At 37.3% G+C, this 26,096-nt stretch overlaps 1 protein-coding gene across 1 annotated transcript in view; it reads right to left on the bottom strand.

The window, feature by feature from the left end:
- The window catches only part of LOC150084666 (extracellular tyrosine-protein kinase PKDCC-like), a 78,365-nt gene extending 58,671 nt beyond the window's left edge, over nt 1-19,694 (bottom strand). The window contains exon 1 of the mRNA XM_090375407.1: nt 18,768-19,694. Within this exon, the coding sequence (XP_090231533.1) occupies nt 18,768-19,349 (582 nt within the window). The 5' untranslated portion in view covers nt 19,350-19,694. The remainder of the gene's footprint in view (nt 1-18,767) is intronic.
- Between the last annotated feature and the right edge of the window lie 6,402 nt (nt 19,695-26,096).

Below are 26,096 nucleotides of genomic sequence, written 5' to 3' on the forward strand. Positions count from 1 at the left end.
CAGGCAGAGGTGTAAGTGATTCTTGCAATGCTTTTTCTGTAACATGCAGCAGCCTGAATGGGGATTACAAGGCTTGCTGGGGAGTAAACTGCAGCCATTATCAACCCACTGCAGGATGGAAGCCTCCTCAACGATTCATGTTGAGGGAAATGGACCATAATCTGCCACGCTAGTCCAGTGCGGGTTGACAGATCGACCGTATTAAGCAGTCAGGGGCTTGAACCCCGCTCTACTCAAGGAGCGTGTGCTACTGCACTCCCGCTCCTGACCACTCGGCTACAGAGGGGTCCTCATAAAACAAGCAAATACATGAGCTGTGTCATGGTTACTAAGAGTAAAAACAGGTACATGTATACTTGCATGTACACTAATGGTAGGACTTTAGCAAACAAATTTGGTGAATTTGAAATACTAGTTAATCATTGAACACAGACACTGTAGAGATACAAGACATGGTTATTAAATAACCAGACTGCACACACAGCCACTACACATCAAGCACAGCCTGTGAAACAAAGACACAACAGCTGACCTTGAACCTTTTTCTAATTGTCTGCCAAGTCACATTCCAACATGCTCATTCACTTTGCACTGAGATAGGTTTTCCTTATTTTAGGTTTAGGCAGAAGGTAGGTTTTCTTTACGTTTGCCAGAAAAAATGACAAACAAAAGAATTGCACAATGAATCAACCTCACATTACATCAAGTTTATTATGGGAAGATAAGATAGATACTATCTTATCTTCCCATAATAAACTTGATATAGATAGATATATAAAGATAAGATACTATATCAAGAGCTCACATGTTTGAATGGCATAAAAGATTTTTAGGAGGAGGAGAGAGAGAGAGAGAGAGAGAGAGAGAGAGAGAGAAGGAAGACTATGCATGACCAGGTCATCTGGTATCCACGAAATCTGATGAAAATATGTACTTTGTAAGGACATTAATCATGAGTGGTCATCATTTAAGCATTAAAATGGTTTCATTGGAATTCAATATGGACAAAGAAACAGACAAATTTTAACTGAAAATATAGGCATGTTCATGGTTGGATGTGCCATCAAAACTCTGCTCCAGTACACATGCACTCTTTGTTTGCCAGTTTCTGGCTGAAAAACAAATACCCATGTGAGGAAAATACACCCTACTCATCAGATCCAGCCCCATTGTGACTTTTTTCTCTTCCCTAAATGTACTTAAAGGAACCCATTTTTAATCAATTGAAGACATTCAGAAAAAACAAAGAAAATGACTTGAAGAAATGTTTCTGTGCTTGGAAGAAATGTATGGAACAGTGTGTGCAAGCCCAAGATAATTATTTTGAAGGGGATATAACTTGTAAGATACAAAATATTTCATGACATTTATTTTATTACAACAGTCGCATCATTTAATAGCCACACCTCATATTAACCACATGCTGCTATGCAGAGAGATCAACAACATAGTGTCACGAAGACAAAAGGGATGCAGAATGAAAATATGGGGAGTACAAAGGGTACAGAAAAAACAGAAACTATTTTTACAGGAACAGGATACACTTAAACAGAAGGGGCAAAAATATCTAATGTTATCAAGCCTGTCATTCATACCCACAATTGCAACAATGACTCATATCATCCCTGCCAACTGGGCTAGCCAGGTGGGTACCCCCAGGGGCTCACATCTGGTGAGTATGGGATTGGCACACCCAGGATCCTGAGCTGGATTCTTCATTCTTTCTTCATTCTTCTCTTTCTTGATGATTCCCTTCTATTTCTGACTCTCTCTCTCTCTCTCAGGGGTAACTCAAATTTTTTTTTTGGGCTGGTGCAGCAAAAGCCTCAGGCTTCCTTGCACCATATGGCTAATTATAATAATAGTAGTAAATTTCCTGCCTGGCAACCCAAAGGTAGCGGGTTCGAATCCCTCCTCGGGCTTGGATCAGAGTAAAATGCAAAAACCTTGGGAGGTGCATTATGACCAAAAAAAAAAAAAAAAAATTGCAGCCATTATCAACCCACTGCAGGATGGAAGGCTCCTCAACAATTCATGCTGAGGGAAACGGACCATAATCTGCCACGCTGGTCCAGTGCGGGTTGGCAGATCGACCGTATTTAGCAGTCAGGGGCTTGAACCCCAGTCTACTCAAAGAGCGTGTGCCACTGCACTCCTGCTCCTGACCACTCGGCTACAGAAGTGATGCACCAACTAACAAAAATAAAAATATCATCCCTGAATGATCCATTTTTTTGTTTTAATTGCAAAAAAAATTTTTAGCTTTTTACTGAAGCGAAAATGGTGATCTGTTAATTATGATTTTTGCTAACTCCAATTAAAAATTGATGGGAGAAACCAATAATAAAGGTTTTATTGTATTTTTTGGAATTTAAACTCACTGTCCCCATCCCCTTCCAGATTGAAATTCAGATGCTTGAGTGGTGAGTGATTAGCAGATGTAGCGCAAACATCTGTATTTCTGTCAGCTTTTCACATTTGGCTGGGAAAATCAAAGCATTACAGCAAGATTAGACACCTGTTGCTGGCATCTCATAAACACCGTGTGGGAATGGGAGTTGCCTAGAAAAAACTATACACTTTTGCTCACCTGGCATCTGTTAAATGGAAAACAAAAATTTAATGTCTCTTGGACAAAACAAAAAAAATACTATATAAGCTGTTAGAGAATATTGGAGGGCAAAGGTACATGTTAGGATTTGATTTCATTTACAAATTAAAAAAAAATTTTTTTTTTTTTAAAACTGGCATCTGTCAGATACCACATAAGCAGCAAAAGGTTACAAAGCACATAGAATCTAAGATAATGCACCCAATTTACAGACATGGCCAGTGCAGTGTTGAGTCAGTTTGGTGTAACATTAGCACTGGAAAAACAAAAATGAGAGGAGTGTGTTATAGGGCTATAACACACTCCTCTCATTATAATGACTGTGATGAATATAGTGAAATGGGACCAGTAAGTCAATGTCTTATAACAGAAGATTTTAACTATCCAGATACTGACCAAAACTTGCAGGATGGTCACTCACAGAATAGCAAAATGAATGACTGTTTTTCTAAACCAGCATGGTAGAGAGGTAACAAGAAAATGAAATATTCTTGATCTGATCATCAGCAGTGACTCTTCTTGTATTAAGAATTCAAACATAAAGGAACCTTTAAGTTGCAATGATCACAGAGTATCAATATGAGATTTACTTAAAGATATATGCTACTGTCAAGGGCAGAAAGAAAGGCTTTAGCTTTTGTACAGGTAAATAATAATAGCATTGGCCATATAGTGCAAGGAAGCCACAGGCTTTTGCCGCGCTGGCAAAAAAAAAAAAAAAGCAAAAGAAAGAAACGTAACTAGATAAGAAAATACAAATTACATGCTTCCCACCTCACACAGGTGGGAAGTTGACCTTTAAATCTATTCAAACTGTCAGCCTCAACTACCTGTACCAATAATCAATGACTCGACTGGCTAAAAGAAAACTTCTTACAATCTAATCTAAACCTTAACCCTAGTAATATGAATTTATGGAATTTATTTCTGGAATTCTTTAAAACAGTGAAAATTCCACTTTAACTCATTTGATTAATCTCTCTCTCCGAGTCTTATAAACCTCAATCAGGTCGCATCTGAGGTGCCTGGTTGTGAAGCTCTGTAGTCCACATAATCGGAGCCTTTCCTCATACGGTTCTGATTCTGCAGAACTCATCATTCGAGTTGCCCATCTTTGGACCCTTTCAAGAAGCTCAGTGTCTTTTTTCAGATAAGTTCTCCATACACAGTATTCCAAATAAAATATAACAGTCTTGGGCAGTTTTTGAAATATATTCAGTTGTTGTTATTGTTATTTTTAGGAGCATTAGCAACTAAGGCCATATTGCTCCGTGGATATGCGGTGGTCATTCCCTGACCTTTCCGCATCCTCCGTATTTGGTGGATCATGGGCTCGAACCCCGGTCTAATCAAGAAGCTTGTGTTACGCACTGCTGCTCCTGCCCACGGAAGCACCATGTATTCAGTGGGACTAACTGATGATGTTACCAACAACAAATTCTAAATGGGAAGCATTTGACCCCAGGAAATCACATCTGGAGAGTATGGGCTTGGAACACCCAAGGTCTGAGCTGGACATCATAATTCTTCTCTTTCTTGGTGATTCCTTTCTACTTCTGACTCTTGCTTGCTCTCTCAGAAGCCTTAGAGAGGTTTTGTGGACACCACCCCAAATGTGGGAACAATATTCCATGGTAAGGCAGATTTGCGATTTGTACAGAGTGAACAGCTGTTTGGAAGAAAGGTAACGCCAAGAGCGAAAGAGAAAACCAAGTTTTTTTAGAAGCAGAAGAAGCAATATTTGTAATGTGCTTGTGCCAAGAGAGATTAGAAATCAGGGTAATTCCCAAAAGAGATATATCATCTTGCCTAGAAATCAGAGTGTCACTAAAGATAAGCATAGGAGCTGAAGAATCCTTTTTGCAAGATGTAAGACAGGACCAAGTTTTAGAAGGATTGAAATCAACTAAGTTGTCTTTGCCCTACTGCAGACCTGGAGATCGGTATTCAAGGAATTAGCAGTGGATATTCGAAAAGTTGAAGCTGATTGAGGAGGGCAACGTTTCTCAAACTGGAAAGTGGAATGCAATGTGCTATCGTTGGCAAAACTATGGATAGGATTTCCGGTCAATGGACGGTCATTAATATACAAGAGGAAAAGAGTGGGGAAAAGAATTGAACCTTGGGGGACACCAGCATTAGTGGAGAAGTTAGAAGACAGATGGTTTGCTTGTTATTTGGTTTTTAGGAGCATTAGCAACTAAGGCCATATTGCTACGGAGATATGCGGTGGTCATACCCTGACCTTTCCGCATCCTCCGTATTTGGTGGTCAAGGGCTTGAACCCCGGTCTAATCAAGAAGCGTGTGCTACGCACTGCTGCTCCTGCCCACCTGGCTACAGAGACGTCTAGACAGAGATGGAAGCTTGTTTAGAAGACCTTTATGCTAAACGTGATTGAAAGCCTTTGAGATGTCAAGAGCAACTGCTTGTGTTTCACCGAACTTTTCCATTGAATTTGTCCATAAATGGGTAACATAAGCCAGAATATCACCAGTGAATCGACACTGATGGAATCCATACAGCTGATCGTTGATCAGATTGAAGGATTCTACGTAGTTTAAGAGTTGGCAGTTAATAAAGAGTAGAAGTAATTGCAATGGGACGATAATTGGATGGGAGGGATTTGTCACCCTTTTTAGGAACTGGCTGGATATGAGCAACTGTCCAAGCGGAAGGAAAAACACCTTTGGAATAAGAAAGTGAAAAAAGACGGCAAAGAACAGGAGTAAGTTCAGGAGCACAGGTTTTGAGAACAAGTGGAGAAATACCACAAGAATCTGGAGCTTTCTTAGCATTAAGATTTGTAAAAATGCTTCCGACATCCTTTTAGCATTAGCATTAGTAGAGGCATTTGATGCAAGAAAGCATCAAATGCCATCTTTTGACGGAAGACCACAGGAGGCATTGAATGGAGCATGTTTTTGAATGGTGGGAGGTGTTTTACTAAGATCATTAATCCATGAGTTGGAAGAAAAATGGGATGCTAGCAGGTCAGCTTTATTCTTGGCTGAAGTAATAGAACCATCTGGTTTTGACAGAGGTGGGAGCAGAGATGGTCAAAAGTTGCAGCCAATAGCTTTGGCAAGAGACTGCTCAGCTACCATTAGGGCAAGAAGCAAGTTTTCTACTTTTAGCTTGTTCAAAATCTAGTTTGGACTGATTAATAACTGCTTTACAATTGTTGCAATCTTTGGTGTAGGCAGAAAATGAAACTGAAGAATTGGAACGAGACAATTACGATAAGCAACGTTCTTCTCTTAAACACACTTAGCATATTTATTGGAAAACCAAGGTTTAGATGAAGGATGGGATTTTAAAGGGGAGTGTGGAATAAAGGATTCCATTCCTACAAGAATAATTTCACTGATACGATCTGAGCAAATGTTCACATCAGAAGTTTTGAAACAGTAATCCGACCAAGGAAAAGGAGAAAAGTAATCTCGCAGGTCATCCCATTCTGCATTCTTGTAATGCCAAACAATACGGGGTTGGGAATAGCTATGAGATAAAGGCTCCATTAGAGAAGAGACAATCACCAAGTTGTGATCTGAGGTGCCTAGAGGATCACTCCCTTCGACCGTGTACTTGGAAGGGTTGTTTGTGAGAAAAAGATCAAGCGTGTTGGCTGTATGGTTAGGATTGTCTGGTATTCTGTTAGGTTTTTTTTTTTTTTTTGGTAGTTATTGGCGCATCGGCTTCTGTGACCATAATGCACCTCCCAAGGTTTTTGCAGTACTTTAATCCAAGCCCAAGGCGGGATTCGAACCCGCGACCTTTGGGTTGCCAGGCAAGTGCTTTACCCACCCAGCATTTTGGTAGGTAAATCAACAATCTGTGCGAGATCATTAGTAATTGCAAAAGCCTCAGCATCTTGACCAGCTGGGTCTGTGTGACTAGAGAATGGAAGCCAGCTGGAGTTGTGAACATTAAATCACCAAGGAAAATGACCTAACTGTTAGGAAAGTTGGACTGGAGAAAGTCAAGTTGCAAAGAGAGGAAGTCAAAAAGCTCCAAGTGATTAGTGAAGTTGGGAGAACGGTAGAGACAACAGATGAATTTGAAAGAATGAGGTAGAGAAATTTTAAGCAAAAGAAGGTCGAAAAGAGGAGATTCCAAATTACCAAGTCTCTGACAGGGTATATCGGAACGGACATATGCACAAGTACCACCTTTGAGATGAAAGGAATCACACAGCGAATAATTTGGGCAACTGAGATGAGTAGTGGTTGAATCAACTGATAATTGAGATTCTGTCAGAAAAAGTACATGGTATTTGGCAGATTGCAAGTGGAAATGGACATCGTTGAGATTAGAACTGAGACCACATATATTTGTGAAATGGACTAGGAAGTATTTGGGAGGTTTAGATCTTTTCGCAGATAAGCTTACTCTATTAATTTGACAATTCATGATGTATTCAACAGTAAGAAAAGTGGGGGACATGCTGTATGAAGTAATAAAATTTTTGGATATGGCGTACACATGGTAAGAATATACCCAGATCCTTGACATAACGTGGCCTCAACGATGCCCCCACCCCTGTATATGCACTACTCAGACTACCTCTAATCACTATCTGGCAGAGTAGAGGCAGCAAGATTATACACTAGCTGATCTGGAAGCCTCCTATAGAGTTACAAATAGGTTTAGTCCGGTGTACTAACTAGCGGCCGGCCTGGGAACACCGTTTTAGAGCTGTACCCTTGAAATGTAAGAAATGATTTGTGATAACAAAAAGTAAAGTTAAACTGCTAAAGCTGAAGTAAAAAATTTGTCCGTCCATCTAGATGGATGGACGGACAGATAATTTCTACATCATATACTCTGCATTTCGTGCAGGTCTGGAAGCCTCATTTTAGGAAGGATGTGGATCTGTTGGAGCAAGTGCAAAGAAGAACAAGATTATGAGGGGAACATGAGGGTACTCTTTCTAAGAAAGGCTTCGGTACTGCAAATTATAGTGTGGAAACCTGGCACCTGCAAGGAGATCTAATTGACGTGTTTAAGGCTTTGAATGAACTTGTAAGTTACGAGTTGATGTTGTAAATGTTGATGGCATCTTTCCTACCTTCCTTCCTTGTGCTCAGACAGGGGAGGGGGATTAAAATCGAGGAAGGCTTGTTGCAGGTTGATGTGGGGAAATTTACTTTCAGCCAGAATTTAATGGATCATTGAAACAAACTATCTGGTGTTGTGGAATAAAAATTTCTTAATAAATTTAAGAACAAGGAAATTATTAAATTATTTGAGGGATTAAAAGCTTTTTAATACTAATACGAGCATTTCTTTAAGTACATAAAGCAAACTAAATATATATATATATATATATATATATATATATATATATATATATATATATATATATATATATATACAGATGCATTATAAGTATTTTACAGAAAAGTTTCATTTCACTTCATTACAGAAAAGCATGGAAATACCAAATGGACTTTGCAGTTCCTCCCATGAGTGAGGCATGTCAGGTTGATCTGGCTATTTGCTACTTTAGTCCAGTACCTTTTACTTCAACAGTGTTCATTTTCTTTACTGTATTATAAATACACCTTAATGGATGGTTAATGTGACAATCATAAATTTCGTGTATGAATTAAGAGAAAGACAAATGTCAGACCAGAGGATTGTTTAATCAGGATCAGTTATAAGAATTTACTAAACCTTATATCTATTATCACAACTTAAATTGTAGCTTTACCTAGAATCTAGCTACCCTGAGCCTAAATGAATAATAATAATAATAATAATAATAATAAAGCACTTACTAGATAAAGGGTGGCTTACCTTTAATACCAATTTTTTATAAAAAAAAATACCATCATATATTAATTTCTGTCATTCAGTTACATTAAAGCAAGAATTTAACCTTTTTTAAAGAAGTTTTTTTGTGTTTGTGCCAAAGCAACTAAAGATATGAGCCTTTCATTGATGTATCTATAAATTGCGCATGTTCTATGGTGAGCTTGCCTGTTTTACTGGATGAAACACCCAAGTTTCTGGGGGAGGGGGCTGTGCAATGCTGGCAAAGGAAAGGCTAATTCAGTCAATTAGTGTTAAAAAAAATTCTCTTAAAAATTCCATCACTAGGTGGAATTTTTAAAAATTCCATCTGGATTCATACTTATGTCATCATGACATATGTATGAATCCAGATAACAGTTCTTTTTAGCAAGCATACTCCCTTTTATCCCAAAGGTATCATCTACTATTCATGCATTTTTTTTATTTTTTTTTTACTGTTACTAATATGACACAGGGTGTCCCATGAATGAGGCCCAGACCTCAGAAGACTGTTAATTTGATTAAGTTTGAGTCACAAATTTATTCAAAACCTTAATGCATTACAAGCTATAAACTGGATGTTACTGCAGAGTGAGAATGTCCTGACACAAACTGAAAAGAAACTTTCTTTTTCAACATCCAGTTTGCACCTCTCAGAATTTTGTGAGTACCAGTTATCAAATTTAAATCTTTATAAACCATAATTTTTTTGTTCTGGTGGGTACAAATAATGTGTAAAAATTAAAAATTTATAGTTCTCTTTCTCAGTCTCCACTGATCAGCATTTATATCAAATTGCACTATTCATGGCATGGTTCACCCAGGTAATGAGAGAAAACTGTTTCAGCAAGTAGCATGAATTTCGTTCAGTGCCTTCTGAAATAATGGACATTTATCTAACCACATCACTGAGCAAAACTATCTCACTGACACATATGACCTACAGCTTATCTTTTATCATTTTGTGACAAATTAGTTGACACTTCTTATTTTGAAAAATATGATTATTATTATAAGGGTTATTCAACACTATTCTAAAAACATGCCAGTCTTGTACATTGCATTTTTTTTTTTTTTTTTTAAGTTCTGCTTCCATTGGCATAGCTCTCACCAAATTTCAAGCATTCTGTCTCATTGAATGAAAGGGAATCCTGGGTTTTACTCATCTTTAGAGCAGGTTATATTTGATTATTCCTTATAGTTTTGCTATTTTATTGTCTTTTCTCCCTTCTTATCTGAGATTTTTCAATTCTGAACATTCCATCCAGTTGCTACTTGCCTTTATTAAGACAGGTTTATGATTTTTTCTTTACCACTCCCTCCCACGGCTTGTTATACAGAACCAATGTAGGTAGTTCTGTATAACAAGTTATTTTATTCACATATGCTGATTTAACTTCCATTCACCTAGAGCCAGGTGCACAAAGTCTTCTGAGATCCCACATGACCTTCAGCTATGTCATTCTGTCATCTACTCATTTTGCACAGCTGAAACTCTCAACATCCAACAAAAGTGTTTTCTTTAATTTTGCCATTAACCTCCAGAAATTTTTGTTAGTTATCAAGCAAAAATTAAAAATGCAGAACCAAGTTAAACTTAATCTCAATAATTATATGCACATACTGAAAAACATGAATCTAAAATTAGCCAATCTCTTGTGTCCAATAATTGAAGTGTGCTAGCTTCATACCTTACAGTGGCATATCTAGTGGGTACAATCTCTGGCATTGCATCACAGAAGAATCTGGATTGCATACAATTGTTGAAGCAAGCAGGTTTTTAGATTGACACTTTACTCCTATCAGTCAAATATACTAAGGGAATAACATTTAAACCTTCTAAATAAGAGAGGATAAAAATCATGTCTAAAGCACTGCAGAGGGTTTTATTTCCAAAAAATAATTTTAAAATGTTTTTAATATAAAAAGAATAGATTTTTCAGTTATGTTCATAATAATAATAAATTGAAAATAAAAAGTTTCATAACAAAAAGTGAACAGTTTTTAATTACTGCAAAGTTTGGTTTTTTTTTTTTTTAGGAGCATTAGCAACTAAGGCCATATTGCTCCAGGGATATGTGGTGGTCATTCCCTGACCTTTCCACATATTCCGTATTTGGTGGTCACAGGCTCGAACCCCGGTCTAATCAAGAAGCGTGAGTTAAGCACTGCTGCTCCTGCCCACCTGGCTACGGAGGCACCAAAGTTTGGTCTGCTGTGGGCATTAAGACATACAAGTAGATTCTAGGTAAAGACATTCCATGAAGACATACATACAAGTAGATAATTTAAATCTTACTGGACACAAAAGCACAAGGGAGATAACACAAGTCTTCTACTTTTTTCTGTAATGGATTATTTTTATGCATTCATGGTTATTTTAACTTTTTTAGCCATAGAAAAATTTATGATTTCATATTAAAAAAAAAATTCTAATCTTGATGGATGCACACTTAAATACCTTTGAAGAAAATTCTAAAGGATAAGTCAGTACCAATAAACTACATTAAGTACGAAACTGTAGTAAAAATACCACTGCGGATTCAGATCTCACATTTCTATACTCATGGAATTTTTTCACGAATAGGCTTAGCTACATTTCCTTCAACAATATGAGACACATACAAGGATGAGGATGACAAAACCACAGAGTGGTTTCAAATTACTTGCCATAATTTTAATTTTCCCTTTCAGTAGTTGTTTGAGAAGGTCCTCAGTGTGCTCATTTTATTTAAAAATTGTTTTAGAAAAGGGATCAAAAGTAGAAAAAAAAAAGTGCTATGGTTAAATTGACAAAAAGTAAAAATTAATGACCATAACTACAAACATGGCATTTATTTAGTTTACAGAATTACTAGAAAAAAAAATCATCAAAAATTCAAAAATATTTTGAATTTTAATATGAAGTGGACCTCTCACCACGTACCAACACTAGAGTAATGAATTTTCATATGGCAGGTTATGGATATTTATTATTATTTTTTTTTTTTTTGTTCTAATGTTATGTTAGTATATTTCATGCAAATTAAATTTCAAAATCTGCTGTTTCAAACTCTTCTTCTTCAATGGCACTTACCACAAGAAGGAAAGGTGCAGTGTTTCATTCTCCACCTTTGACAACTACAAATTTTAGATCAGTATACTCTTCTGGACTGAGATTAATTAAATCAATGTAGGGAATCATCATCCAGGTCTACTTCATCATTATTATCATTTGATGGAACGGCTACCATTTTCTGGTTGTATTTTTTTGTCTTTCAAAAACTCCACTTTTATAATGCAAGGACTTTGGCATCAGGATCTAAACATTTTCCAAGCTTCTTAACTGTCCACAGAGCCAAATTTATGCCTAAACAAATAAGACATTTAACTAGGGCTTGTAATTTTGAAAGGTTCATGACAAATCCTGGTTTGTGTTTTGTTGAATTAGATTCTCTTTTGAAGTTAGATATGTATAAAAGGTTTAGACTACAGTCATCACCAGTTTTTAAATAAAAAACATCCTCTGTAAGGAACACATATATGAATATTTTGTCTAGTTCCTGCATATTTATAAATTTACCCTTACCTGTCTATCTGATTTTCTTTGGTACAAGATTGAAACAAGGACAGTGAAGTTGTTACTTTTACTTTTCAGGTGTATCAGCAAACTTAAGCCAACTCCACCTACAGTGAGGAGACTTGCTGTAGCCTGTCCCAGGCCAGGACAAGGGTGATGGTGTTGTGCCTGAGTAAAGAGGAGGCTCTCAATCTCAGGAAATAAGGGAGTCCAACATCTGACTTTCTGAAACAGCCACTGGGTATACATGAACACCTTAAGGGGAATCCTCCACCACACTAGGAAGCTGCAGGCCAATCCCTTGAACTTCTGAATTGAACTGATTAAAAATAAACGAAGGTAGAAAACCAGACAGATGTTACAGCATCTGGCATGGATTTAGGGCTACAACTTCAGTATATGGAATATGAGAGGAGTTAATGGGAAGGAAGTGGAATTGAAGGAAATCCTGAAGACTAAAAGTGCAATATTTGGCTGTGACTGAGACCAAGAAAAAGGCATTGTTATGTGGCCTAGCATGAGTACCATCAGTGGCTGGGAATTTGTCTGCAAACATGACACAGTAGTTAACATCAGGCTGATGAAGGCTGAAATATCCTTGGTCGTGACATACGCTCCCAATGAAGACGAATGCACTGACGCAAAGGATGAGTACTGTGAGCAGCTGCAAAAAACATTTGACAAGCTAGCAAGAGATGACATTATTATTCTTGGGGACATGAATGGGAGAGCTGGAAAGGAAACGGAGAAGTGGGAGAGTTATTGGCAGAGAAAATTGTCAACAATAATGGTAAACATCTTTTGCAGTTCTACATCGCTAAGTTTATTTCCAAGGATATACATAAGTACACTACATTGGAACTGTCAAGGAATGAGAAGTCATTTACTGACTACATAATAGCAAAGAAGAATAAAATGAAGTTTGTCCAAAACATTGTTGTTTAAAGGGGACCAAAAATAGGAAGTGACCACCTTCTGTTGATTATGGAGTTAGTGTTTGAACTACCTGTGAAGAAGATTAAGAAAGGGAAAAGGAAGATGATCTGCACTAAGAGCAAAGCCGGCAGCAGCCAAATTTCCAACAGAAATACCAGGAAGTGGTCACTTAGACAGAGGAGCCAAACACTGGGGAGAGCTGATGACCAGGAGGTGAATTTGGAGGTGGCATGGACACTCTTTAGGACAATTCTACTTGATGCTGCATCCAAAGTCTGTAGTAGTCACCCAAGTCGGCCCACGGAAGAAATAAAGGGCATGACGAGAAAATCTGTGAAGACTGAGGTATACAAAAAGAAGGCTCGGTGGAAAGAGTATCTCTCATCAAGGACAAACAGGAATATGAGTCAAGCACTTGGCTTTGCTCCTATGACTGTCATAGGAGCAAAGTGATGAGAAGAGTTCGAGGAATTCCTGAAAATGGCAAAGAAAGAAAACAGAAACTGTTCTACAGGGTCCTCAAGAACATGAAAAAGGAGAGGGCATGTTCCCTGAAGTTCATCAAATCAAAGGATGGTTCACTTCTAATCAAGGAGAGCAAACTTATTCATAAGTAGGAGTATTTCCATGAATCCTTGGCAGGTGCTGAAAATCATGTACTGAGGGAACCAGCTTATGTGATGATATTGTAGATGCAGACAGCAAAGGAGAACAATATCAGTCTGGCAGAGCTGAGTGCAGCTCTGCCAGGCTGATGCAGCTATACAAAAGATGAAAACCGGAAAGGCATCCAGACATGATGGCATTACATCTGAGATGTAAAGTATATCGGTGACGCAGGGATGGATCTTCTATTGAGAATAATGCAGCTGGCATGCAGGAGTAAGAAGATATTGGCAGACTGGGATTTATCAGTCATTGTGCCCATTTTTAAAAAGGCTGACAACCGGGCATGCCAAACCATAGAGGCATTTCTTGCTTAGAATACTGGTAAAAGTGTATTCTCAAATACTAGAAGGCAGGCTCATGAAAGAGGTGGAGGGGCAGCTAGAGGAGGCCCAATGCCGGTTCAGATAGGGAAGGAGCACACAAGACCTTATCTTTACACTATGGCAAATTATTGGGAAATCCATTGAGTACGATTCAGAAGTGCATCTTTGTTACCTTGACCTTGAGAAGGCATTTGACAAGGTTTCATGGTGTCAGTTATGGAGAGTGCCAGAGAAGAAAATCATTAGCAGAAGCTTAGTAGCTGCCATTAATAGTTACTATAAGCAAAGCCGCAACTATTGTGAGAATTGGCAACGTGAAGTCAGAAGGATTCTTGACAACATTGAATGTGATGCAAGGAGACATTCTCTCCCTGTATCTTTTCATAATCATCATGGCCCATGATTACACCATCAAGGACTGCAAGGAACATACTTGGCCCTTCCAGTTGGGAAATTGGATGATGAGGCCAGTCGCCATCTCCGAGCTTGCTTCCATCAATTTTGGTGCATTATAGCCTTAGTTGCTAATGCACCAATAAAATCTAAACCAAACCAAACCAAGCTTCCATCAATAATGTGTGGCTTTGATAGCCACACAGGAAAATCTTCAACATAACCTGAATGTGTGGAAGAAGCTGTAGCTTGTTGTTTGTTTGTTGTTTGGTTTTTAGGAGCATTAGCAACTAAGGCCACATTGCTCCGGGATATGCGGTGGTCATTCCCTGACCTTTCCGCATCCTCCGTATTTGGTGGTGACGGGTTTGAACCCCGGTCCAATCAAGAAGCGTGTGCTACGCACTGCTGCTCCTTCCCACCTGGCTACGGAGGCGCCGAAGCTGTAGCAAAAGGAGAAATGGTCATTAGCTCCAGCAATTTCCCACAAACCTGTGGGAAAGGTTTGTGGGAAATTTCCCATCTAAGGTAATCAGGTTTTCCACCTGATTACCTTAGATGGGAAAAACATTAAGCAGGTTTGCATTAAGCCAAGTATTTGGGATCTATCATCAGCAAAGATGGCTGAGTAGATGAAGAGCTAAATGAAAGGAGTGCAGCTTAAGGACACCTGTATCATACTATAAACCAAGAGCTTATCAGCAAGAATGGGGTGAGCAAGAGGACCAAGTTAGCTGTGTACAAGTCCACTATGTACCAACCTTGACATACAGCTGTGAGTCATGGACCGTTTCCTCTCAGCATCGGGGCTGACTGCAGGCTGCTGAAATGAGGTACCTTCATAGAGTGGAATAGAAAACAAGACAAGATCGAGTCCGCAAACTATACAGGCTGCATTAAACATATATCCACTTCAAATGCAGACCCAAGAAGCCCAACTTCGATAGTGTGGTCCTAATATCAGAATAGATGACAGTTTGGCTTCCCGGGCTACACATTTTCATGTTTAGACTGGGAGGCCAATCCCTCTGGGGTGCAAAAAAAGGGGAAGGGAGGGGAAGGCTACATGCAAAATGGGAAGATATGTACAGAAAGCCTGGCCAAGAGAGCAGTGGCCTGGAGACAGGTCAGAACTGTTGCTCATGACAGGAAAAGTTGGCAATCTCTTTGTGAAACCTTGACACCAGCTGGTACAAGAGGAACAACTAAGTAATTAGGTAAGCAACTTAAGCACATTGTGCCACTGTGTATTATGTCTGTACAAGTGTGTGGGTACAGGCTGATTTGCATGTTCTGTGTGTGCTGAAAACCCCAGGATAACTCAGAAGGGGCCCCTACTCCATCTGAGATTGGCTAACTACAGACTTGATTGAAGATTACCTCAAATTCCTCGTCTATAATGGAACTTGAATCCTGACCCTCCAAACCGACAAGTAGCAAAAACACCATCAAAATGGACTATAAAAAAGACAGCAAACTTTATGTCTGAATCAAATGCTGTATACAAACTGAATATGTGCTACCTGTAACACTTAATTTTTTTGGCATGATGAAGTTTAGTGATGTTCCCACACATTTCTGTTCAGCCAAATGCCACTCATATTTGTAATGATCAAATCTTAAAACAGGGTATTTTTTCCATTAACAGAAAACCAGTGGAAGCACATTCACTTATGACATTCTCTTCTGTTCATCTGTGTTACTATATGCTACAAAAGTAAATAAATTCATTTCTCTTTTTTTTTTTTTTTTTTTGTTAGTTGTTGGCACATCGGCTTCTGTGGCCATAATGCACCTCCCAAAGTTTTTGCATTTTATTCTGATCCAAGCCAGAGGTGGGATTCGAACCCGTGACCTTTGGGTTGCTAAGCAGGCACTTTACCCACCTGGCTAGCCCGGTCGGCTTCATTTCTCTTAATTTTCCACTGATTTTCATTGCACCAGAAAGACCTAAGGCAAAACATTCATACGTGTGAGTCTGAACACAATAATTCTCAGGCATCTTGCATTTAGTATAATGACATTCTTCTGTTTTGCATATTTAATAGTCCCAAAATTCAAGTGCCTAAGATGCCCATTCAGAATCAACAGCAGCATTTTTTTTTTTATAAAAAGCCCTAAACACAAACAGTATTAGAACTTATAGTACTTAGTTCTATGCACAGGTGGAAGGTCGAAAAAATGAAAGTGATATTTGTTAACATTAGGCTTGAATTTCTGTAGATTATAATTTTCAGGAAGTTGTTACAGAAAACAAAAGTTGAGGAATAAATGAGCAAGAAGAAAAGTTCTCTCTGCAAGTTTGAAGTTGGTCAGTAAAAGAATGTTGGCTGGTTGTGGCACACATTCAGACTGGTTTGGAAGAGAAAGGGGGAATTACAGAAGCCAATTCCGAAGAACAGCACCCATGGAAGTATCTAGAAAAGGCATGCAGCAGAAACAAAATATCTATGAGACAGAGAGACTAAGAGATGAGTCATAATTAACCTAACTGCCCTCTTTTCAATGGAGTATAAAAGCATAGGGAGGTTATGGAGGCACCACGACAGATGTGGGAATATTGAACAAACAATCAACGGCAGCAGCTGCTCTTTGACATGCACAAAGAACTTGAAAAAAACAAAGTCCTGGAATATTATGGACATCATCCAACATGTACTCACTGCATGAGTACAAGGTCCCAAGATTATTCACTCCTTTCTAGATTGTTGATAATGTTGCAGGTTGAGATGAGGGAAGACAGAATGTTACAAGGAGCAGGCGCACACACACACACACACACACACACACACACACACACATAACAATAGTATCTTAGAACACACTGAATTTGCTACATTGATGGGAAAGCTGTCAATACATGGGAAGGTACGTAAAGTACAATTCCTTCATTGACTAAATTCATTTAAACAAAAAGTGCTGAGTAGAAGTTTTGTTTCTACCCAGAATTTACTTCTATATCATTACTTAATACAATACAATAAATAAAAGCAAGCAAACAGCTTCAATCTTATAGATTTTCATGGTGTAATATGCTGGTTGTGTAGGTTTTCAGACTTCCACACAGAATGGGTGCAATTGACTGTATACTTTTTTGTTTTGGAAATGGGAACAAATGGTTTATAGATAGTGAACTGAACTAAAAAGGGAAAATTATTCTGGCCCTTGACAATCTATTGTGCTTCTCTTCAAAGGATTGTGCAGAAAGCGCTGCAGGTTTTTATCATAATGCCAAAAGCTAAGTTCATTTGCGAAATGTAGATAATGCGAACTTCAACTGCAACAATACCGTTTAATTACCACTCATTTGTTCTATCGACATGATCCAGCGGTTAGTTGCTGGTGGCAATTTGCACAGTTACGTATTCGAATCTGCAAGTCGACAGATATACATCGATCGGAAATGTCACGAATTCCTTTAAAAAAAAAAATGTAAATTCCTACATAGCGGTTCCTTAGATTTCAAATTAAAATTTAATTTATGCATGGGTATCAAATATTCTTTTCAGAACCCTTACAGTGTGTGTATATAAGCTCAAGTTATACACCACACTGCACCTCAATGTCTTAACTATCAGAGAAATTGTTTAATAAATGTAAACAGACAATTTTTCTAGCAGATAAAACAGAAGTGAAATAAACTAAAAACTTCTATACGGTAGTGGGTTCTTTCATTTAAAAGATCAGACAGTTGTCAAAACTTTCAAATGAATAATTCCCACTGGAATGTTTTAATTACTCTTCCAAGCAATTTTATTTACGTGTGAAAACTCGACAGTAAATATAAACACTGAATTTTATGCACTGCATTCAATAAGTTCATAAAATAACCTTCTACGTGTGAGCCCATAAATTTATACTCAAATGAAACTAATAATACAAAGACACAAAAACTGAAAAAAAAAGTACATATGCATTTAAACAAGCAGGTATACGGGTAGATCAACTAGCCATTAAGCTGCTATACAACCACTACCATTAACACGTCATTCTATAATAAAGGGCTATCAAGACAACCTATTATTACAGGCTCCGAGTCTGGTGAACAAACTCGCACCTCCGTTTTATAAACAGCTCCGGTAAACGCCTGCTTGTATTTCAAGCCAGTTCGTCAACAAGGCGGTGAAAATGCAGACAATTACCTAAAATATCGCCTGCAGGTGAACAAGTTGCAAGGACCAGTTTTCCGTACTCTACAGAATATTTAACAAAGATACCAGTAAATGGTATGCGCATAACTCAAACAAATGGATTAAACGCATTTTTATTTTTTTATAAAAAAAAACTTCTTAAAACTAATGGTTATTCAAGTGTTCTTTAAACGATCCGCTATTTCTGAAATTGCAAGACGTTGAAGATCACACTCGGAAAGAACTAAACAAAAGACTAGATTAAATATTATTTCGTACACGTAAATAACTGAGTTTTTCAATTTCTATATTTGATATTTCAAAAAAAAAAAAAACAGCAATCATACCTTTACAATGTTCTGATGAACTAAGTTCCTTAAAATAATAATTTCTTTTAGTATTTTTGATGCAGCTTTCTTGTAACAATATTGTAACGTCCGCCGAAAATCATACTGTAAACATTCAGTTACATCATGCCCATAAACATTTACTGTTTTCACAGCCAAATCTAGACCTTCGTAATTAGTTTTATATGAAACTTTCGTCCATCCAGTAGCCACATATTCCATGTTTTTCATTAATTTAAGAGCATCGCAGTTTAACACAGGCACAGTTTTAACTTTAGTAGCTCCTGAATTCCAAGTCTTGTTACCTACTGCAGGCACCAAAAAGGACGGCAAACGCCACTGATTATTTTCTGTTACAAAATGTTTACGTAGAGTGCTGGAAAATAACGACTGTACATCATCCAATGGAGACATATTTCTTGACTCGTGTAAAGATGAAAGAGTCTTATGCTGAAAGAAAGCATGTAGAAGGAAAATATTACATATTAGGAAAATACCGAATAGTATTCCCATCGTACTTGGAAATTTTGCCACTAAACACCATGCTGACTTCGAACCCGTCTTAGGAAATTTCCATGCCATGTTTTCAGCAAACGGTAATAAGCAAAACTGTATAATCCTTTTTTGCTGCACTGATTAACATTATGCAGGAACATAAAATAATATCGAATCCAGACTATGTGAAACAGCATCATAAAACATTCCTTAAAACTTTCATTTATCGTACGTCTGCCTAAACAAATACAAATGTCATCTTTACCGAAGACAACAAAGCACACATTGTTAAGCACGCGCTCACGCATATAAGCATGCTGTCAGACCAACCTCTTCTCAAGGGCGCTGGAGTCAACCACACGAAGAAACGTACTACAAATGGTGTGCGCATCAACAGTGAAAACGCTACCTGGTTGCTAGCTTGGCGTTTCTCGTGTTGTTTCGTTGAGCCAGCATGTCAAGCAATGACAACCTTGTTTGTTAAAACGTAAGGCAGGCGTTGCCTCGGGTGTTTGAAAGGGAGGGTTACAGGAAGCATTCAGGTTCTAGAGCACGGACTGGCTGCAGCTAACGAAAGTTCATCCTCTCCTTGTTTGCACGAAATGTGAATATTTCGCGCGATGTCGTGGCGAATTTAAGCAAAGAAATGAAGCCCGAATTTCAAGTGCTCCACAATCGATCTAAGACATTAAAAAGTATTAGGATGATTAGGGCAGGATTAAACTTTTTAGCTAAAAAAAGTAAATGTGAAGAGTCAAAATAAAGTGCAACTGCCTAAGGAGAAAATTATTAAATATTTTATATATAAATATAGACAAAATATACTACAGCTACAAATGGAATACGTTGAATTTCACGTTTTCAGAGCATTAATTTATTTGTCTAACTGAGGCTAGGCAAGAAGGCAGGTTACTAGTTAGCTATGGGGGGTGGGGAGCTATAGATGTTTCATGATAAAAATAGTTTCTTTTTTTTTTTTTTTTGCTCTTTTACACGATGATTAACGCTCAGTGTTCCCCAAAACATTATACTTAAGCCTCTCTCTCCCCCTTCAGAAAATCCTGTGATCACCACTGGCTTTAGATAATATTATTACAATATAACACTGAACATGTACATATATCGTAATATAGTGGTGTGCAAAACTTAAGGACCATTCAGGTTTACACCTGTAGCTTCTCATAGGAGTGGCCTCGATATGGGAAAAGCATACCAAAGGAACCTCGTGAGGTACAGAAATGATGAAGGAAACAACACCGACACAACAACTGAAATAAAACGGTACAGAGGAGCTTTATTCAAAAATGGCAACATAGCACTGGCTGCCATGATACAGAAGCATCACTACCAAAGATGGAACAAAGGGAAGAGGTTGTCCTCAGTAGGAGATATGGCCCTCCCTAATGTCGATGCAGGCTTTGCACCGCCTGTCCATACTTAAAACAATGTTGTTGATAAGTTCTTGCTGTAACATCGTCCATTTCTCTGTCAGCGCATCTTCAGCTGGTGAACATTTTCTGGTGGGTGTGGACGTGCCGCTAGGTGTCTCCCCAGAGCGTCCCATATGTGTTCGATGGGATTTAGATGGAGGGAAACAGGCAGGCCAATCCATACGAACAATGTCCTCACTTTCCAAAAGCATATCAACAGTTGCAGTGCAATGTGATGTGGCGTTATCATCCATAAACACGAACTCGGGACCAATGGCACCTCGGAACAGACGCACATGGGGAAGGATTACCTCAGTAGTGCACTGGTTACAGTACCGCCTTCCATTATCTGGAGTTGTCCATCCAAGATAACGCTTTCCCAGACGAGAACACCTCGACCGCCATATCGATCCCTTTCAGTGATGTTTGCAGAGTCCAGAATCCCTGCTGAGACTGAATATACTCTCATCAGTAAAGAGTACCTTAAGTAAAGATTTTGTGATTGTAGCCTTTAGAAACAGTGTTGGTCCTTAAGTTTTGCACACCAGTGTATTATGTATGGCTAGTAATCTATCTTCTGACATTGGTAAAATTCAAATTAAAAACGAGTAGCTTTGCCAGTTATGGTTTTATATAGTGGTAGTGCTAACTCTGACAACGCACCATTCAATTTATAATTCGTAATAAGTTTTGTATATAGAATCTGCAAAAACCAGAAAAGTAAAATTTTTAGCACAATAAAATTAACAAAATTTTATATTTTGTTAATTTTATTGTGCTGTGTTTTCTTATCGTTAGTACCACATATATTGTGGTACTAACGATAAGAAAGATCAGAGCCGGCCCGTCCATTAGACGAAACTAGGCGTAAAGGTCCTAGGCGCATTCCAACAATGTAATTTTTTTTTAGTGGTTAAAAAAATTATTTAAATTAAATAAGATAATAATTATTTCTAAATAAAGAAATAACATTATCTAAATATTTTATCATATATTAAGAATATATTTTTTAAAAAAGATTGATTTACAACATAATCCTCTTTATGGTTTTATGACACTAGGAGTTGCTTTGTCGGCGCATCACTTTGACATTTAATTAAAAGCTTCCAAAAATATTAATAGAAATGGTAGGGAAGAAGAAATAATATACACGTGTAGTGCAAAAGTACAAACCTCCACGCCAAAAGTCCGATGCCGAAAACTCAACTATAATATTATCGGAATTTGTGCCAATGAATTTGATGACCAGGGGAAGAGAAGGAATGGAGGACGATAAAAGCTAATTTTGTGACACTGTTACATGTCGTATTCGTGCACTGTATTGTTATTATCTCATCATACAATAAATCATAATAATATACAGCAAGCAGATAAATATTATAGATGAATGGGCGGGAATAGGTAAGCTTGTTGTAGGCAAGGATGGATAGATAGACGGATGAATGGTACAGAATACAACTGGGGGAGCAAATTTTAAGTCTCGCCTAGATTGCGTGAAACTCTTGCGCCGGCTCTGAATTTGTAGTGTTTATATGACATTCATTTTCAAGTGTCCTCGTGGACAGCGTAGTTTGTAGGATGGCCGTCCTCCCACACCAGCTGAAAAAGAACTGCGAACCAGCTGAAAAAGAACTCCCTTTAACGACGGGCCTAGAAAGGCCCGTCGTTAAAGGGAGAAATTTTTATGGGCTTTTTCCCAACATGGCTGAGTTAGTCGTTCTCAGGCGAGAACAGCATGGTTTTTTTATTCCGGAAACTCGAGTTTGTCGTCCAGCAAACAGAAAATCGACCTCCGAACACACGGAATTTACAAACAGTATACATGGAACAATACGGCTTTAATTGATCCTCCTAAAAAATAATCCAATCCCATTTTCAAGTAATTTAATGAATAATTTAAGTATATACATTCATGTTTTCCTCACACACAAACTGAAGTAAGTATGCAAAATTTTTTTTGGATAAACCAAATGAGGGCGCCAAATGTTTCCCACAGGCGCCGAATATCACTGATCGGTTCTGAATATTAGTATAGTATTTACAGTGATCTTTAATAAATATGTTAGTGTAGATCAGCGGTACCCAATCGATGGTTCACGAAAGTGTTCCAGGGGGTTCGCACTAAAATTTCTGTAATGGCGTCTGCTGAGATTTACATAGGTATATTTTTGTAAACTGCAAAATATTTTAATATTAATTTATGTGGTTCGGTTCAAAATTTATATTTAGTTGTGGTTTGAGTCACGCGCCCTTACATAGCGAGCAATATGCTTATAAAAGTAGTACTGGAAATATTTTATAATAAAAATTCAGAACTATTATAAGACTTCAGAGAATATAGGCTTAGGGATTCGCAAGTCAAGAAGGTAGGGAACTGCTGGTATAGACCTTTCCAACCAGTGTGCCGCAGAAAGATTATTGGTGTGCTGCAAGAGATTTAATTTTATAAAACCTTCATAGTTATAAAAAATCAAATCCAATTTGTAAAACCGTTCGAAATTTTATTGCTTTGTAATTTTATTATTGGAAAAGATATGAGCCAAATTAGAATGAATGTGGCATCGCTCACCGGTAGTGTCGAATCCAGAGCGTTTGCACTGGGGGGGGGGGTGGAATGTAAACTTCGGGGGGTACATGCCATGCACCAGGGAGGGAAGAATGTAGTATATGTGTATATGTTTATTATTATTTAATATTTGTATATGTTATAAACAAATCTGTATATTTATGCATATATCCATATACATATTATGAAACAACAGGGATTACCTTTATTTTAGATACAGGAAGCTTCTTTTCCAACCAACTCTCCTGGCCCAACGCGCTAATAATTCTTTGGGAAGGCGATATCAATTTTACAAAACATGTGGGACAGCTTCCCCACTGTCAAAACCGTAGTGTTCAGACCCCTCTGTCTCAACCTTGAGCGCTCAAGACTTCTGTCTTCAAACACCATACCTCTGGCAGCAAGGAAACCATTACGTGGATTGACATAAAATTAAATTTTGAAGGTCTAAACCGCTTAATAAATATGGACCGATTATTTTCTTCGGTCCAGTAGCTTGACATTAGAGTTAAATTTAGGGGTATAAAAAGTTTAATAGATATAGGGGAGGGGGGGGATTATTCTCTACATTCCTTAAGTCAGAGTAGAACTTTCTGGGGCGTCATGTTTACAGGAACAGAGCAACTCACAATTAATCCGAAACTTTTGTCTTATGTTGTAGTATTTGTTTTTCACGCATGCGTATAAGTGACCAATCGTCGGACAATAGGAATGGTCTACGGATATTGATTGAAGTTTCATCTCTAAGGTTTCCGCAATAAGTAGTTTGTGGTAGTTGTGTTGAATATTTATAATTTTTGTTTCATTAAAGCCGAATGAATGTCGTTCATTTATTGCGTGGAACGAAAGTTCCGATGCAAAAGGTAATCCCTGTTTCATAATATAATAGAAAACGACACCCCTAAGTAATTTATTTTATTTTGCGGCACCCCTACTCAATATATATATATAATATTAAAAATATAAATGTTATGATATTTATTACAATAATATAATTATAAAAATTACATTTCGTAATACAAATTATATATATACAGTATATAATTTTATTCTTTGTATAGAGGTACTAAGTAAACATCAATTATAGATGACTACAAAATTAAAAAAATACTGTACACCTTTTTATAATGAAATAAATATATAAATTAAAACATAATAATAAGTTTAAGTAACTTAAACCCAAATTACGTGGCACCCTGGTTGAAAACCACTGCCTTTGTGTCAAAGCGGTTAGAGATAGCGCTGTGAAAATCGGTGAGTATGTCAGGGTATGGGGAAGCGACTTGTAGAAGATGAAAAATTAGTTCACATTTCCGACACCAGGGGGAGAAATTGGCACTGTAAACATGAGATGGAATATGTACTTAATTTAGGATTATATTTTAATATCAGAACTTAGAAATCTACAGATTTTGTTCCATGTGCTTTCCTTCACTTGAGATGACATTCTGAAAACGGAGGACTGCGTGCGACAGTTTCGCATAGCATCTCATTGGGGATGTTGGCTACATTCTGTTTAATGCTTGCTTTCAAAGTTTATGGATTCAAATTTTGGAAAAATGATATTACAAAAGGATCACTAATGATGATTAATCGGCGTTATAATTTAACTCCTAAAGAAGAGTTATTGGGATTAGTAGAGCAACCTTTGTGTTTTCCTGAGAAAAAACTTCATCAGTATTTTTGAAATACTATACTTTACGTAAAAAAAAATTGATTGGATTCGAAATCCATTCGCATTATCCCTAGAAATTCCAACATTATATTTATCAATGAAAGAAAAGAAGACAGATTTAAGAAATTATCGCACCCTTCAAGAACAATTTAAAGAAATCGAGTTATCCGAATTTTTGTTAATGGCGAGAAAGGAGTTCCCTTCAATTGGAGAAAAAGAAATTGACACTCTTCTTCCATTTGCTACCATCTGTTTGTGCGAACAAAGTTTCTCGTCGATGGTCACATTCAGGGGTGAGCAGAGGAGGCATATGCCCCCCCTTCACCAAAAATTTGAAATAAAAAAAAAAAGAACGCAGGAGGCGTTCTAAAAAAAACTCAAAAACCTGGTTGCTATGCCTCTCCCTTACGATGACACCTGGATACGCCACTGATGTCTATCAAGGATTCGAAGAGATCATTATTAAAAAGTCTGGATCTGGAGTTATGCGTAGCCATTACAAGAATTAAACCTGAAATAAAAAAGCTATGTTCATAAAAGGAAGCTCAGGTTTCTCATTAAAAAAAAAAATTTTAAGATTTTATTTCGAAGCTTTGTATGAATTTAATATTAAATATCTAATATCTTCGGTAGTATCTATATTTTACTTTATATATTATATATATAATTATATATATAACATAACGCAAATGTAATAAATTTTTTCACAAAGTCTTTATAGACACCTCAAAATCTGCTCTATTTTATCTCTGTGCGTCGTACAAAAATTATAATTTTCCAAGTGTGCCCTGGCGCGAAAAAGGTTGGGAAGCACTGTGTTAGTGGCATCAGTATGGAAACAAGAACATTAATTTTAACTTCATTATATATACTTAAACATTACATTTTCCAGACATAAAATATAATTATGTTTATATATAATTATATTCATTTAATATACTTATTTTAATTATATAGGTAACGTAATTTAATATTTTAGTACATGTGTAATCATTTAGCATTCATCCTAAATCTTTATGATAATATTAGAATAAAAGCCTTTTTAGGCACTTTCTCATGTGTATATAAATATATATATATATATATACAGTGGAGGACAAAAAAACTGCATTGTAGTTTTTTTGTCCAAAAATGTTACTTTTTTTTTTGTACAAAAAAAGTAA

Source organism: Mastigoproctus giganteus, chromosome 6 (assembly GCF_048544385.1).
Source record: "Mastigoproctus giganteus isolate SK-2022 chromosome 6, ASM4854438v1, whole genome shotgun sequence".
In the NCBI taxonomy this organism is placed as follows: Eukaryota; Metazoa; Arthropoda; class Arachnida; order Uropygi; family Thelyphonidae; genus Mastigoproctus; species Mastigoproctus giganteus.